The 16,367-nt window shown below is 44.4% G+C and overlaps 1 protein-coding gene across 5 annotated transcripts in view; it reads right to left on the reverse strand.

Moving 5' to 3' along the window:
• The window catches only part of LOC135223453 (LIM domain kinase 1-like), an 81,719-nt gene that overhangs the window by 54,957 nt on the left and 10,395 nt on the right, over positions 1 to 16,367 (reverse strand). For all 5 annotated transcript variants that reach the window (XM_064261860.1, XM_064261858.1, XM_064261859.1 and 2 more), the window contains exons 3-6: positions 10,160 to 10,274; positions 9,109 to 9,239; positions 8,408 to 8,490; positions 6,388 to 6,496 (exon numbers count right to left, since the gene is read on the reverse strand). In XM_064261860.1, the coding sequence (XP_064117930.1) occupies positions 6,388 to 6,496; positions 8,408 to 8,490; positions 9,109 to 9,239; positions 10,160 to 10,274 (438 nt within the window). The remainder of the gene's footprint in view (positions 1 to 6,387; positions 6,497 to 8,407; positions 8,491 to 9,108; positions 9,240 to 10,159; positions 10,275 to 16,367) is intronic.

The raw sequence follows: 16,367 nt of genomic DNA on the forward strand, positions 1-16,367 counted from the left end.
CAGAATTTTATCCACACATGTTCTTCTTAAATCTAGGGAAGCACTCCACACCCCTGATGTCATGAGCTCTAGCTCCCACCTGGCTATCTGACCCTCTGTCTTCTGCAGTAATAAGCATTTCTGATTGTCTCCCTTAGCCAAAATGATATTGTATTCTTGGACACTTCCTTCTTGTTTCCGTCCTGTACTTACGAACAACCTCTGGCACCCCGGCCTGAGGTGCCTTGTTCTCTTTAAGTACTCCCTTAGTGCCCTGACGGGGCACAGGAGCATTTCAGCTTTGTCGTTGTCTACAAAGTCTGCCAAGGAAGGTATGGTAAAGGAGTCGAATCTGCCGTCTACTATTGTTGGATTTTGGGTCTTTGCCACGAATTCTGGGACAAACTCACACACCATTGATCTCCAACCTCTCGAGTGCTTTATGAGATATGAGAGGCCATGTAGCTCCCCCACCCTTTTGGTTGAAGCCAGGGCCAATAAGAAGACTGTCTTCAGGGTCAGGCTCCTATCCGTGGACTGCCTTAGTGGTTCGTAAGGGGGTTTTGTCAGACTACTCAGTACCTTGGTCAGATCCCAATCTGGGGTTTTTAGCTCCTTTGGTGGGCATGACTGTTCAAAGCTCCTCATCAGCATGGCCAACTCCATGAAGACGATATGTCCACTCCTTTCATTCGTAAGACTGAGGCTAGAGCAGCCCTGTACCCCTTCACTGCAGATACAGACATATGTTTTTCTGTTCTGAGATATATCAGAAAGTCTGCTAACTGCTGAATAGTGGTACCGAGTGGAGACACGTTCCCCCTACGACACCAATCACAGTATGCTGACCACTTCCCTTGGTATACTGTCGCAGATGATTTTCTGATATTACCTGCCATCTGAGTTGCTGCTTTCTGCGAAAACCCTCGCTCTCGGAGGAGATACTTGACAGTCTCCACCCGTGAAGCGATAGGGACTTTCACCGACTGGTGGTACCTCTCCACGTGAGGCTGACACAGAAGGTTGCTCCATGGAGGTAACTCTCTTGGCACATCTACTAGGAGTTCCAGTAGGTCTGGAAACCACTCTGCTTTACGGCCATAATGGGGCTACCAGGGTCATCTTGAGGTTCTGAGACCGCATTACCCTGTTCAGAACCTGACGGATTAGACAAAATGGAGGAAATGCGTACACGTCCAGATTGTCCCAGGGGTGTTGTAGCGCATCTTCTGCTGCTGCCTCTGCGTCCGGGACTACTGAACAATACACTTCCAACTTTTGTTTTTGTTGTACCTGGTTGCGAATAGGTCTATGATCGGTCCTTCCCACAACATGAGCATCCTGTCCACTACCTGTTGGTGTAGGGACCACTCCGTTCCCAGAATCTGATCCCTGCGGCTCAACTTGTCGGCCACTATGTTTCTTTTTCCCCGGAATATACCTGGCCTTGATGTCTACCAGGTTCTCTATAGCCCACTGGTGAAGTTGAACTGTCATCACATGTAACTGCCGAGAAACTAGGCCTCCTTGCTTGTTTATATAAGCTACTACTGTGGTGTTGTCTGACATCAATACCACCGAGTGTCCCTTTACTCTCTCCCTGAATTCTTGTAGAGCCAGGAAAGCTGCTTTCAACTCCAGCACGTTTATATGGAGTTCTCTGTCCTTGCAACTCCATTTTGCTGACACCATCAACTCCTCCATATGGGCTCCCCAGCCTTCTAGTGACTGCATCCGAGAAACAGCAAGAGGTCTGGGGAGGATTGTTGAAGGGGGACACCCACTGTCAGATTGTCGTCGTCCACCCACCACAGCAAGTCTTTCCTCACTTCTGCCGACAAGGGAATTTGCTCGTACGGGTGATCTACTGTTGGTGACCAAAACTCCTTCATCCTCCATTGTATGAGGGACCGAAGGTGTAGCCTTCCTTGTGGAACTAGCTTCTCCAGGGAGGTTAGGATTCCCAGCACCACCTGCCACTGTCTTGCTGGCTGTGTCTGCTTTCCCAGAAAGGCATTCACCACTTGTTTGCATTTCTGTACTCTTTGGTCTGTCGGGAATACTTTGGCTTGTGTTGTGTCTATCACCATTCCCAGATATTCCAAACGTTGACTTGGATCCAGCTGCGACTTCTGCTGATTCACCACAATACCTAGGCTGTGACAAAGCTGCAGGAGGGCCGCCCTGTCCCTGAGTAATTTCTCCCTGGACTTTGCTATCAACCAGCCAATCGTCCAGATATCTTATCAGCCTGATCCCCTGAGCGTGCGCCCACGCCGACACGAGGGTGAACACTCTTGTAAAAACTTGAGGAGACGTTGTCAATCCGAAGCACAGGACCTTGAACTCGAAAGCTTTCCCTGCAAGACTGAAGCGGAGAAATTTCCTTGAAGACTGATGGACTGGTACCTGAAAGTATGCGTCCTTTAGATCGACTGTCAGCATAAAGTCTCCGATTCTGACTGCTTGTAGAACCGTTTTCGGAGTTTCCATCTTGAAACTGGTTTTCCTTATAAACAGATTCAGCGTTGACAGGTCTATTACTGTCCTCCACTCTCCGTTGGCTTTGGGTACCAGGAAAATCCTGCTGTAGAAGCCTTTTGTCGGACTGCATACTTGTTGCACAGCTCCTTTTTCCATCATCTTCTTCACTTCGTCCTGCAGAATAGTGGCCTTCTGAGATTTGTGGGCATAAGTGACGTGGGGTAATGGTTGATCTGTCAGGGGCGGGGTACCTCGAACGGAATCAAATACCCGATCCTGAGAACATCCACCACCCACTGCTCTGCCCCTAGTTCCTGCCACACCTTCCAGTGATTTGCCAGGCAACCCCCCACTGGTGTGGCCGAGTGATGGGAGGCGCCCATCCTATCTTCTTGAGCCTCTCCCCCTTCCCCTATTGCCCCTTCCTCTGTTGTTTCTATTGTGAAAGGGCCGATGAGTTATCCTCTTTGGGGAAGAGGGTCTTGTGACTCTATTAGGGATGCTATGTCTCACTGGTTTTTCTTTCGAGACATCTGCTGTTGTCTTCCCTCCAAAGGAATAGTTTGACTGTTAGAGGTTTTCCTAACTGCCTGTTGCACCAACCTATCGTTAGTGTCCATCCTTCTTCTATCTATCGCTTCTTCCAGTATGACCTCTGGCAACAGTAGTTGCGATTCCAAGATATCCCCATTCCTCATTGCTAACAGGGAATCCAAATCCACATTGCGGCTTAGTCTAGCCAATGCTGCATCTCTCCTCATTAGCAGGATATTTGCCCAAACATTGGCACTTACGTTTGTCAGGTACGCAATCGCCTTGGACCCTGACTGTAGTAATCTAATGAACAATGGTTCATCTACTACTTTCCTTGTTGCTTCCGAGGATGCAATTTTCGCCACTGCTGTTGACCAAAGGTCTAACCAGGACGCAGCCTGAAAGACAGAAGAAGCTGTTGCTTCTAACGTGGCAGCCTCTTGGTACGTCATCGAAGGGCACTCCATTTTAACCTGATCCAAGGTTAATCCAGGCCTTAACCTTACAACATTAGGGTTCATTTGTCTAGACAGCAAAGGGACCTTCGGTGTCGTATAATATTTCCTTTGCTTTATCATTGGAGGGGGAATAAATTTAAATATGATCTATTAGATCTTAAGGAATTATCCCTCCCTGCAATCTTTGCGTTTACGTGTTGCAAGACCGATTCCGCATGACTCGAACAAGGCAATTCATACGACACCTTGGTATCCCTCTTTAGTCCAAACGCCATGTCAATTCCAGGAGGAAGCATACTGGCCGGTGTTTCTGTCTTCTCCGAAAGGCTATTGAATTGACGAATCAAATCAATAACCTCTGCATACGAGGCCAGAAACTCTTGGTTTTCTCCTTCCTCCGGCTCTAGTGTACCACTCTCCGTCACAAGAGATGTTGTCTCGCCTCTATCTTCTGACAGACGGCCCGGAATTCCACGGCCGCCTGCCCCGCCTACGGTCCGGGCCTCTTTGATCTTTGCTGGCCGCTGTTGGCTCGATCCCAGATAGTCAGCAGGGGAACGAGAACGTCTCACTCTTTCTCTGCTCACGGATCTAGAGCGAGAATCTTCGTCTAGATCTCCAAGATGAAGGCTCCCTTAAGACAGAGGTAAGTTCGTCTTTATTAGTCATTGGCATCGTTTTCGAGGCGGCGGCGAGCCCGGCCTCGGCCTTCTATCCAGACGGACACTGCCTTCCACGAACGTATCCGCCGAGGTTGCCAACTCTCTATTTTTCGTACTTTTAATAGGAGCCTTATCGTCCTTCGTACGTATTTTGAACGGCCTTACGGGCGAAACTGGGACCTGCATTCCATCCTCTGCTGCACCTTTCGCCGCCAACGTCGATTTTACCAGAGGTATCGCAGTTTTTGCGATCCGAACTGGCAACTCCGCCTCGGCCGCTAGCTCGCCGGCCGTCACCTCTCTCGCTTGTTCGGACTCTTGCGAACGGCTTCGTCTGGCAACCTTGTGCTTAATAGCCACTGATTTTCCGACCTTCTTGCTGACTTGGAAATGACAGTCTTCGTCCGAAGAAGAGGAAGAATTGATTCTTCTCCTCTTGGCCGAGGATCCGCTAGGAACTCCCGAATCCTCCTCCAACGCTTGACTGGCGCTCGCCGTGACGTTATCGGACTTAGCGATGACGCCGAACTAGAGGAAGAAGACGAAGAAGGCGAATCACACTTTTTCTTTTTGTCTCTCTTATTCATTCTCTCCTCTATAATCCTGTAACTTCTGCATTACCAGTTTGGCATTGACGGATCAGAAGGCGTATTAGCGTCTGGTGCAGCGAAAAAGGCCCGAGATCGGTCTGTGACGTCATCACGCCTGCCATCTCAGAGTGTGACGTATGTTGTGACGTCATCGCTCTCGTAGGGAGAGACTGAGAGGTTTCTGCTGGTAACCGCACGTTTGCTGCCAATTACCTCCCACGTTCTGCATCGCTGTAAATACTGAGTGGGATGGAGAAGCAGCGGCATTAATTCCCATAAAATTGCAAGCCCGGGGGATGAGGGAACATTCAGCGCTGCCGGACCCTGCTGGAACGTGACGTCATATAATGCGCAAGCAGACCATCCAAGGTTGGTACGCCTGGTAGGCCTAGCGCTGACCACGTACCATCTAACCTATGCGCTTGCGTAGCAGGAGCCTGGAACAAAGATGGCGGATCTCCCCCTCTACTTGCTGGGAACAAAGGAGAGTGCAAATTATTCATAAAATTACCCAAGGCCCCTCCTGACGTTTCCGATACAGAACCGCTAGGAGAAACCGAAGGGGTATGAGACAATTCAAAAGCAGGTGGAGAAACATATGGAGCAGCCTGGTTTATTACCGATACAAAAGAAGCCGGTAAGGTTTGGTCATCCAAAGATGGCGTCACCCCTTTCTTTTGTATTGGCTTTTCCCATAGAACTTCTTCCACTGTTCCACCGACCAACCGCGACAAACAGAACACGGATTAGTAACCGTACATACGTTTTCCCTGCACCTACTACACGTTGGATGAGGATCCGTCGACACCGAGGTTAGGAACCTAGAACAAGGGAAGCCACTGACTCCTGGGCATTTCCTTTGTCTCCTCTTCGAAGCGGTAGACGATCCCGATGTTGAGGCAAAATTCTCCATCATACCACGTATACACTCTTACCACACACTGATCACGCTTGGAGAAAGAAAAGGAATGAAAAATAAAAAATGAAATGGATAAAGAACGGGCAAACTGAAAAACCGGCTTTAAATGAGATAGACAGTAACACGTCTTATCTTAAAGGCGGTAGGAAAATAACTGATGGGTCACAGGTAGCCGTGGGCATTCTGGGTATACATGCCCCGTGACCTGGTATAGATGCCATTAGTCCCTGGATCTCACAAGTGTAATTTTAATTCTACCGGTTTCCAGCTTGGCGCTAGTAAATCCTAATGTTAAGACCGAAGGTTTGTTTCGTGTATGAACAATTACCTGCATTTAAAACAAATTCAGGACTATTTCTATACAAAATTATCAACATCAATGCTTGAACCAGAGCAAAACCACTTCAAATCGATAGATATCATGTTATTTAGACGGCCTCTGGAACAATAATGGAAATACCCTTTGGGGATAAAGCATGGAAAATCCTACAGTCTGGTACCAAAAGAAGAATTTACTATGCCGTCTTATTTACAATACAACATGTAAAGTTACAAGAAATTACTCAGTTGCCTATCATCTTGCCAAATGTTATTTCTGTTAAGAAGATTACTCTGTCAGTAACGCATGTCTTCCGTCCTTTTTTTTTTTTTGTGTGAAGTCTGGAAGTTACAATTTTCTTAAGAAAAAGAGAGAGAGCAGAGGGATGGTATAATAAATAAATTCAAAAAAAGCAAATAACTTTAGTGCAAAATACACTTACTCTGCAATACGTAAGCCTCTGCAATTACTTAAGCCAGCCAACGGGAAGCCCTTTCTAGAGTCGACACTTAACTTGATCCTACGTTGGTTAGCTGACTTAGCAGGTAATTCTGAAACATTACATAATTTGATATAAAATGTATTAAACTGTAAATCTAATTTTGAAAATAAGGGCTCTACACCGTACACTACTTTCAGCCTGAAATCACAGCCATCTAAACGAAAAGTGGAGGCACCTAATCACTTGGCAATAAGTGTACTATTCCTCAGTAAATGAGTAAGTAGAGCATGAAATTCTTTAGATGTTCAAGGCCAAAGATAAATCCAGTTAACAAATAACTATTTGTATGATCCCAAATACCTACCTACCTGTGCAACACTGGATCTACTGACAGCATTCTTTTCAACTGTCGTGTCACTCAAGTTTTCTAACTAAACTTCCCGCTCTGAAGCATTATTCCTTTCTAAAATCATTCCCAGCTTCTGATTTATAGGTGACGACACACAACCTCTTCTTCAGGTTGATTTTGAGAAGTTTTTATATAGGTTCTGTCTTTTGGGCATATTTTCCTTCATTACTGATTCATCTAATATACTCCTCTCCTATTCGCAACCAAATCACTGACTTGATACTCCATGACCTTGTATACTCTGTGCCCTTTCTATATTTCTCGCCCAAGGCTTGTCACATGCTTGCCCTTAGTCTATAACAACATTATTTTTTCCTTAGCCAACATCTGATATTTTCTAAATTTAAAACAGAATTAGGTAAAAATTTAATGCAATAACTACAGTTATACCTTTCCTATCCAATATAACTCATTAAGTGACTTCAAAATTCAACATTTTTATTATATGATTACTTGAATGCTGAAACTATTTTACAAATTAATATAACATATGGCAAAAAATACAAGTTTTATATTCATGCTCCACTGTTGTTTAGGTTTATTTGTGTTTTGGCAAGTATTATAAATTACATGGGAAAGGCTTTTATTCATGTGTAAATTTTTTAAATAATTTTTCTTACAAACCCATTACTTATAATTAGTCCATTTTGTAATCAACAAAACCCAAGACACTGGCAGTCATGAACAAGCCTGGAAAGATTCCAGTCTCTAGTGCTAGTTCACTGCTTCATTCTTTAAGTCATGTGACCAATTACCGAGTTAACAATCTTAACTGAAGACTACCCCACAGGATTTATTCTTAGGTTAAATTACATTTTATCTAATATATCGCAACTCATTAATACAGTATTTCAATAATTGGATAAGCAAAAAATGCTGAAAATATTGAAGAAATCTGTTTCATGGATTAGTCACTAATACTTCATGTGCATTGTTGGATGAAAATTAGGGTCATTAAATATGTTAAATTTTGTGATATCTGAAATTCATTGTATGTATGGATTGGTTAACATGGGTTACTTATCAAATATCTAGAGTCAGACTGATATAACCTACTTTAGGTCAGAATAAAATTACCACACTGCAGAGTTCTTTTTGGAAAGGACACCACAATCCAACAGTTGAATCAATCTGTTTCAATTTGTTGCTATCAGATTCATTACTTCACAATGCCTGCTATTTAGTTATTAATGATTTTGGGTCTCAAGAGACAGCAGCAAAACACTGCCTATACTCTGTTCTTTTCCATCTGTCCATCCGCCTGTGGTGTTTGCGCATGGTAACACTGCGTCCCGGACTTTAAATGATATCTTATTTCGAATATTAACGGTGTAATTCGCATACAGTAAATTATTAAAACACTTTTCAGTTGCAAATGTACACCCAGATATCCTTTTATGTACCTAAAACTTACACATAGCGTAACTATTTAAAGCCCGAGACGCAGTGTTACCATGCGAAAACACCACAGGCGGATGGACAGATGGAAAAAAACCGAGTATAGTTACTACTAGTATAGAATAATTATTAAAAGCCTATAACGGATGTGTTTTGATAACATGTCACATGAAACTATCTTACTCAATACAATTGGTGAAAAATTACACTTACCAATCAGTTGTATACTATGAGGTTTCTTGGTGAAAGAGGAAGATTTATTCAATGGCTGCATCTGTCTTTTATAGCATTGTCCGCTGAAAAGAGATAATGAAACTACTGTAGATCAGCAATCCTTACGTTAGCGAGTGCACAATACTTTTTTTTTTTAGAGAAACAGATTCTTATTACTGAGGTCCCTCAATATTATATGACTCATTACCAGAAGTATTTTTATTTCCTTTCAAGTAAAAAATGGCTGAAAATATCTCACCTGCCAGTGTTAAGAATTATGCTACCTTAAAGAAACAGGCTCTACTATACTGCTATATCTAACTTTTTAAATTATATCAGCTACTTTTATTCAATTCTATCTTTTATATTCACTGTACACCAAATGGGTATTTTGTGCAATGAAAGCTTGTTTATTTAATTAATGACCATCTTGCCTTCTTCCAAATCATTGCAAAGATCCCATGATAAAAAGAGGAATGTTTCCATCATTTTATAACCAAGACAATAAGAGAAAAAAAATCATTAGAAAGAGAAATGATGCCTACAATAAACTAAGCTAATAAAGCCAAGTAACAGCTTTTCAAACCTCACCCCTTTCTCTCTATAACAATGAAAATACCTACAAATTTCTTCAAATGGCCAAGGACGTTTAGCTTTTATTCATTTACCATCAAAATACAGTGTTTAAATCCCAAACTTACCAGTATAATTTAGACCTTTCAACAAGAGCATAAGATTCTCCATCTCCGATAAATGCAGAACATGAATCACACACAAAGCATTCTGGATGAAATTTGTGGTCCCCTGCAACCATGACTGGACCTGTGATTATCTAAAATATACAAAATGTTTTAGTAAAAATAAAAAAATCATCGAAAATAGAATAAACATTTTACAGAACTTTTCAGTTTCCCACAATAAACATTTCATTTTATATGAACATTAAACTATAAGGTCAGCAAAGTGCCTAAGCTACCGTATTAGATGGATGTTATATACATGACAGTATCCTTCACCAGTTCCTACTATCAAAATGAACTACTCCCAGTCTGAACTACATGTAGTTATTTCTTATGAATAAAACTTAATTTGGTGGGTGAAAAAATGCAGTCATTCTGATATGAACTTATTTCATTGCCACCACAGTAATCTTATATAAATGAACCTTCATCTGTTTGACATAAGAAACAGTGTTCCACTACAAGTGCTATTCTATGCATAAAAACATGGGCACTGACAAGGAAAATGCACTAGGTTTTCATGGCCAGAGTACATTGGGGAAGATTATTCACAAATTAGGTAGTGGTATAGAAAGGTTGTTGTCTAGAGATTATCTGCAGACTAGAAAACTTAAAAATAGACTTGACATCTCAAAAACTGAAATGGTTCAGACATGTGATTAGAAGGGACAAAAATCATTTGATTAAAAAAGTAGTCAACACAGCATAGACACTATGAAGGCATACAGGAATGCCTAGGAAACCAGGGAAAAAATGATACCATTGGAAACCTATACTACCTAATTGGAGTTCAAACCTAAACCCAATTGGAGTTCAAGCAGGAATAACACAGGGCAGTGGAGAGTAGAGAAAATTCATTCCACTAATTTTAGATGAAAACTCCGTGTCAATCATTATGATAAATGCAATCAAGGGTTCAGCCATATGAAAAACATCTAATCTCATTGCCCTCTCAAGGGATTGGATAATTTTTTTTTAATTGAAGTTTTATAACCTAAACTATAACACTTACCTGTCCACAATCTTGACATGATTCTCCATATTTCTTCCAATAATCATTTTTGCAGAAAAGGAGTCCATCTTTCTCAAAGTACCAGTTGTTCAATGTAATATCACAGGCACTGCATCTGTAGAGATAAAAAGAAAATTAAAATATATTACAAGACTCAACATTTCAGCATATAAACAAGGTCTGTTTATGAAATTCATTAACCATAATTACCCCTATTCCATGTAAATGAATCCTGTTACACAAATCTGAAGACTTGAAAGTAAGAAAAGGTTCCACAATGCATACCCAGTTCAACAGAGTCAACATCTGATTGCTTTAAATCTAACCTACTGAGTTGGCATTTAGGTGTAAAAGGATCTACGTATATCCACTACAGAAGAATCTGATTATTCATCTCTATCTTCTTGATCAGGTGTCAATTCTAAAGAAAACATAGATGCATGAGTAGCTGTACTCTTTACTCTCTTCTAAGTCTATCATTCTCTTTTCTAATTCGGCAATTTATCAGGGTTGGGGAGGAAAACACGGAGTCGTCTGCACCCCCAAAGGCATGATGGGCAAGCTCTTGGCAGGCGCAATTGTTCCTAACCCCTGCTAGGAGACCTGGACTGGGAACAATGGGAGGAAGAGGCACTATCCTAATAGTAACAAGAAGCCAGTGTACATCTATCAACTAAAGGCAAACAGGAGACAATGCACCTCCAACAAGAATGGCAGTCACCCGAAAGTGTCCCACAGTCCCTACTATGCCTTCTACACTAAAAAAAATAGATTCATAAGGTAATGAGAACTCTTCTTATAAGACTTGGATCTTGTTACTAAACCTGTAGCTTGAAGATGAATAGCAGGAGGAGAGAGAAGGAGACAAGGCTAGGGGAGGAATGGGATCTCACCCTCCTCCTCTGTCAATACGACCTACTCAACAGTGAGGAAGGGGAGGCTGAATGTGGGGAATTAGCACTTCCACATTCTCAGCTACAGGAAGAGCATCCCCCAGCTGGAGGTAGGTGGGGGGGAGGGGGGGGGGGGGCTACAAGCAGGGGATTGACAAACAACACTTACTGTTCACACTAGCTCAGATCAAGAATTCCAGAAAGGCCAAAACAGAGGATTTACCACCAATATTGCAAGGAGGCCTAGCCTTCCTTAATTGAATTATTGAAGCTAAATAAATATTCGGCTTTCTATCATCTGAGGAGGGCTGAATGGGTTTGATGGAAGAAATAAAAGCCTTTTTATGCTCAGAAGTGGAAGCACTTGGGGAGGGAGTGGAATGGAAACAGGCATCTGGAATGTTCTAGAAGAACTTGGTGTCACTTCGGGAGTAGGCCCACTGTTAAGGGAAGAATCTGAGAGCCCCATAGGCTTCCTTTGCCTTTGAGCATGATGCTCCCACTGAAAAATACCATATTTGTAACTAATTTGTATTTTTCATAACTAACAAACCTGAGGCCTTAACATTAGGATTTACTAGCGCCAAGCTGGAAACCGGTAGAATTAAAATTACACTTGTGAGATCCAGGGACTAATGGCATCTATACCAGGTCACGGGGCATGTATACCCAGAATGCCCACGGCTACCTGTGACCCACCAGTTATATTTCTAACCCAGTTTAGACTGCTAGAGGGGTGGTTCGAGGTGGGCCTTTACCTGTGAAGACCTCAGGTTTGTTAGTTATGAAAAATGTTATTGTTATAATACAATTAAGTTTGTTCATACTTACCTGGCAGATATATATATAGCTGTATTCTCCGAAGTCCGACAGAATTTTCAAAACTCGCGGCACACGCAGTGGGCGGCCAGGTGGTAGTACCCATTCCCGCCGCTGGGAGCGGATATCAGGAACCATTCCCATTTTCTATTCATATTTTATCAGTGCCACTGTCTCCTGAGGGGAGGTGGGTGGGCACTTAATTATATATATCTGCCAGTAAGTATGAACAAACTTAATTGTATTATAACAATAACATTTTGTTCATGAGACTTACTTGGCAGATATATATATAGCTGAATCCCACCTTCGGATGGTGGGAAGAGACAGAATAGGATTTGTAGGAAACTTAAATTAAGTAGATGATATACACCTTGGTTCCTCACCTGTTAGCAAAGTAGACTCTGTGATTACTGTCACTACAGCCTGCTTGTGCTTAATCAGAGTTGCCAGCCAGGTGGAGACCTGTAGTGCTGGTGCGCTCTGAAATGCTCTGTCAACGGGGACGTGACCTCAATGTGACAAGAGCATAGAGCCATACAAATGAGGGCAACGAAGCAACTGACCACCACCTGACCAACTAACAAAGACCCCCTGAACACTAAGCTAAAAGATGGGAGGTCTTCACCAAAGCCTCACCACAACCAAAAAACACATCAACTAAAAACTAACCTAAACCTAACTAAGGGATAGGGAGAGAGCTACCTTCAGCCCCCAAGACTGTGTCTGCAGAACGTATGGCCCAAGAGAACAACAGTCCTCGTATATCGTTCTCACATCTCTCAAGTATTGTGAGGCGAATACTGAATGCTCCTCCAAAAGGTGGCGTCAAGGATGTCCTTGATCGACATGTTCCTTTGGAAGGCAAGCGAGGTTGCAACAGCTCTGACCTCGTGAGCTTTCACTCGCAAGAGGCTCAAATCGATCTGTGTGGAAGACGAATGAGCCTCTTTAATGACGTCCCTCAGAAAGAACGCCAAAGCGTTCTTGGATAACGGTATATCGGGTCGTTTAACCGAACACCAGAGATTATCTGAGGGACCTCGTACTTCTTTAGTCTTGTGGACATAAAACTTTAGAGCCCTGACAGGGCACAGGACTCTCTCAGGTTCTTGGCCCACAAGGCTTGTCATACCCTTGATTTCAAAGCTCCTTGGCCAAGGGTTCGACGGGTTTTCATTCTTTGCTAAGAAAGTGGGACTCAAAGAGCAGACAGCATTGTCCCCTTTGAAGCCCACTCTCTTACAAATGGCCTGAATTTCGCTAACTCTCTTCGCCGTCGCCAGAGCAGTTAGGAAAAGAGCCTTCTTAGTCAAGTTCCTAAGAGACGCTTCATGTAGAGGTTCGAAAGGACTCGACATTAACAGTCTAAGGACTAAATCCAGGTTCCAAGAAGGAGGCCTCGCCTGAGGTATCTTGGATGTCTCAAATGGATCTCAGGAGATCGTGAAGATCCCTGTTATCAGACAGGTCTAGTCCCCTGTGTCGGAAGACTGCCGACAGCATGCTCTTATATCCCTTGATGGTCGGGACCGCCAGCTTCTGCACATTTCTTAAAAATAGCAGGAAATCGGCTATCTGGCTCACAGAGGTAGAGGAAGAGGAAATTCTCTCCTTTCTACACCATGCCCTGAAGGAAGCCCACTTCGACTGGTAAACAGCTCTCGAGGACGTTCTCCTAGCATTGGCGATCGCCTTTGCAGGCTGCTTTAGAAAAACCTCTCGCTCTGGCCAGTTTTTTCGATAGTCTGAACGCAGTCAGACCCAGAGCGGAGAGGTTTCGGTGATATCTTGCGAAGTGGGGCTGTCTGAGTAGATCTTTCCTCCAGGGCAATGTCCTCGGAAAGTCTATGATGAATGACATTACCTCTGTGAACCATTCTTTCGCGGGCCACATCGGGGCGATCAGGGTCAACCTCGTCCCCTCCGATGCCGCGAACTTCCTTACTACTTCCCCCATGATCTTGAATGGCGGGAAGGCATATAAGTCCAGGTTCGTCCAGTCCCAGAGCAGTGCGTCTATCGCGACTGCTCCCGGATCCAGCACAGAGCAATAAAGAGGCAACCTCTTTGTTCTCGACGTCGCAAAGAGGTCGACTAACGGACACCCCCACAGTCTCCAGAGCTCTCGACAGACGTCCTGGTGCAACGTCCATTCCGTCGGCAGGATCTGATCTTGTCGGCTGAGAAGGTCTGCTCTGACGTTCTGGACTCCTGCGATAAATCTCGTCAGGATCCTTATCCGTCTCGCATCTGCCCACAGCAGAATCTCCCTCGCTAAATAAAACAGAGGACGGAGTGTGTACCTCCCTGCTTCTTTAGGTACGCCAGGGCTGTGGTGTTGTCCGAGTTGACTTGGACTACTTTCTCTGCAACCTTTTGTTGGAAGAACTGTAGCGCCAGAAAAACTGCCGCTAGTTCCTTTACATTGATGTGCCAGGACACCTGTTCCCCCCTCCAGGTGCCTGACACTTCCTCCCCTCCCAGTGTTGCTCCCCATCCCGACACCGAAGCGTCGGAAAACAACACTAGGTCTGCTCAGAAGCGTTAGGGACAACCCCTCTCGAAACTTCCGAGGATCTAACCACCATCTTAGATGGTTCTTCACCGATTTGGTGATGAAAAGGGTTGCATCCAGATCCTCTCTGACTCTCCATTCGTCTGCTAAGAAAAACTGGAGAGGTCTGAGGTGTAGTCTTCCCAGGGAAACAAACTTTTCCAGCGAGGAAATGGTTCCCAGCAGACTCATCCATTCCCGCCGAGCAAGCTTCCTTCCCCCAGGAGAATGCCGAGACTTTCTCTAAGCCTTGCAGCTGTCGTTCCTGGGACGGAAACGCTCGAAAAGCCACTGAATCCATCTGAATCCCCAGATACACGATGGACTGTGTTGGGGTCAGATGCGACTTTTTCGAGGTTGACTAGAAGTCCAGGGACTTCGCCAAGGCCAACGTGAAGTGAAGGTCCTTCAGACACCTTTCTTCTGACGATGCTCTGATAAGCCAATCGTCGAGATACAGGGACACTCTTATTCCTGCAGAATGTAACCATCTCGCTACGTTCTTCATGAGCATGGTAAATACCATCGGAAGGACCGCCGCTTAAACCGAAACAAAGGGCTCGGAATTGCCAAACTTTGTCCCTTAGCATAAACCTCAGAAACTTCCTTGAAAGAGGGTGGATAGGCACGTGAAAGTATGCGTCCTGTAGGTCCAAGGACACCATCCAGTCGCCCGTCTTAGGCTCCAGAACCGACTGAGGTGTTTCCATCTTGAATTTTTTCTTTTCTACGAAAAGATTCAGGCTGCTTACGTCCAAGACTGGACGCCACCCCGACGACTGTTTCGGTACCAGGAAAAGTCTGTTGTAGTATCCTGGTGACCCCAGGTCTAGGACCTGCTCCACCGCTCTTTTCGAGATCATTTGTTCCAAAAGATCTAAAAGAACCTGCTGTTTTCTCCCCTTGATACGACGGGAAAGATCTCTGGGAGTCGTGAAAGAGGAGGAGGGTCTACAAGGGGATCTTGTACCCCTGTTCTACTATCTTGAGGGACCACGCATCTGTATCTCTCTCTCTCCACGCCCCCGCAAAGAACTTTAGCCTGGCTCCGACAGGCATCTGAAGGACTTTCTTTTCATTTCGAGGATTTAGGTTTGAAGGAACCTCTTCCTCTTGCAAGTCCTCTCTCGAGAGCAGCTCTCGAGGGAGGAGCGCTCCGAAAGGGTTTAACCTTCCTAGGAGGTCGTCCAGACGACGACGTGATAGGGACTGCAGGACGTCTAGAAGACTGGGCCAAGAGATCCTGGGTAGCCTTCTCTTGTAGGCTCACTGCCAGGTCCCTTACCATAGCCTGGGGGAAGAGATGGCTCGAAAGAGGTGCAAAGAGAAGCTCTGCTTTCTGCGATGCAGAAACAGACTTCGCTGTGAAATTGCATAAGAGCGCTCTCTTCTTAAGGAAAGCAGTGCCGAAATGAGACACTAACTCTTCCGAAGAACCATCCCTGACGGCCTTGTCCATGCATGACAACACATTGGACAGCTCCCCCAGACTCAAAGAATCAGGACTCCTAGATTGAAGATCCAGGGCTCCTAGGCACCAGTCTAGGAAGTTAAAGACTTCCAGAGTCTTTAACAGACCTTTCATGTGATGGTCGATCTCCGTTGGTGTCCAAGAAATCTTCGCGGACGACAAAAGGGATCTCTTTCTGGGCGTCTACCAGACTAGCAAAGTCCCCTTGGGAAGAAGACGGGATCTTAACTCCTACTTCCGATTTGGTCATACCAAATGCCAGCCTCTCCCACTCAGTCTTGAAGGAGGAAAGGGCGAAAGTCGACTTGCCCTGATCCTTTCGACGTTCCATCCAGTCCTGCAATTTCTTGAATGCTCTCTAGTGGACAAGGAAGTCTTCTCTCCACCACTTCCGAAACCTTGCCCGACTTCGAAGACGAAAACTGAGAGGGCGGAGACTTAGGAGCTGCAGGCTGGAACTTCTCCCCA

The sequence above is a fragment of the Macrobrachium nipponense genome, chromosome 10 (assembly GCF_015104395.2).
Source record: "Macrobrachium nipponense isolate FS-2020 chromosome 10, ASM1510439v2, whole genome shotgun sequence".
NCBI lineage: Eukaryota > Metazoa > Arthropoda > Malacostraca > Decapoda > Palaemonidae > Macrobrachium > Macrobrachium nipponense.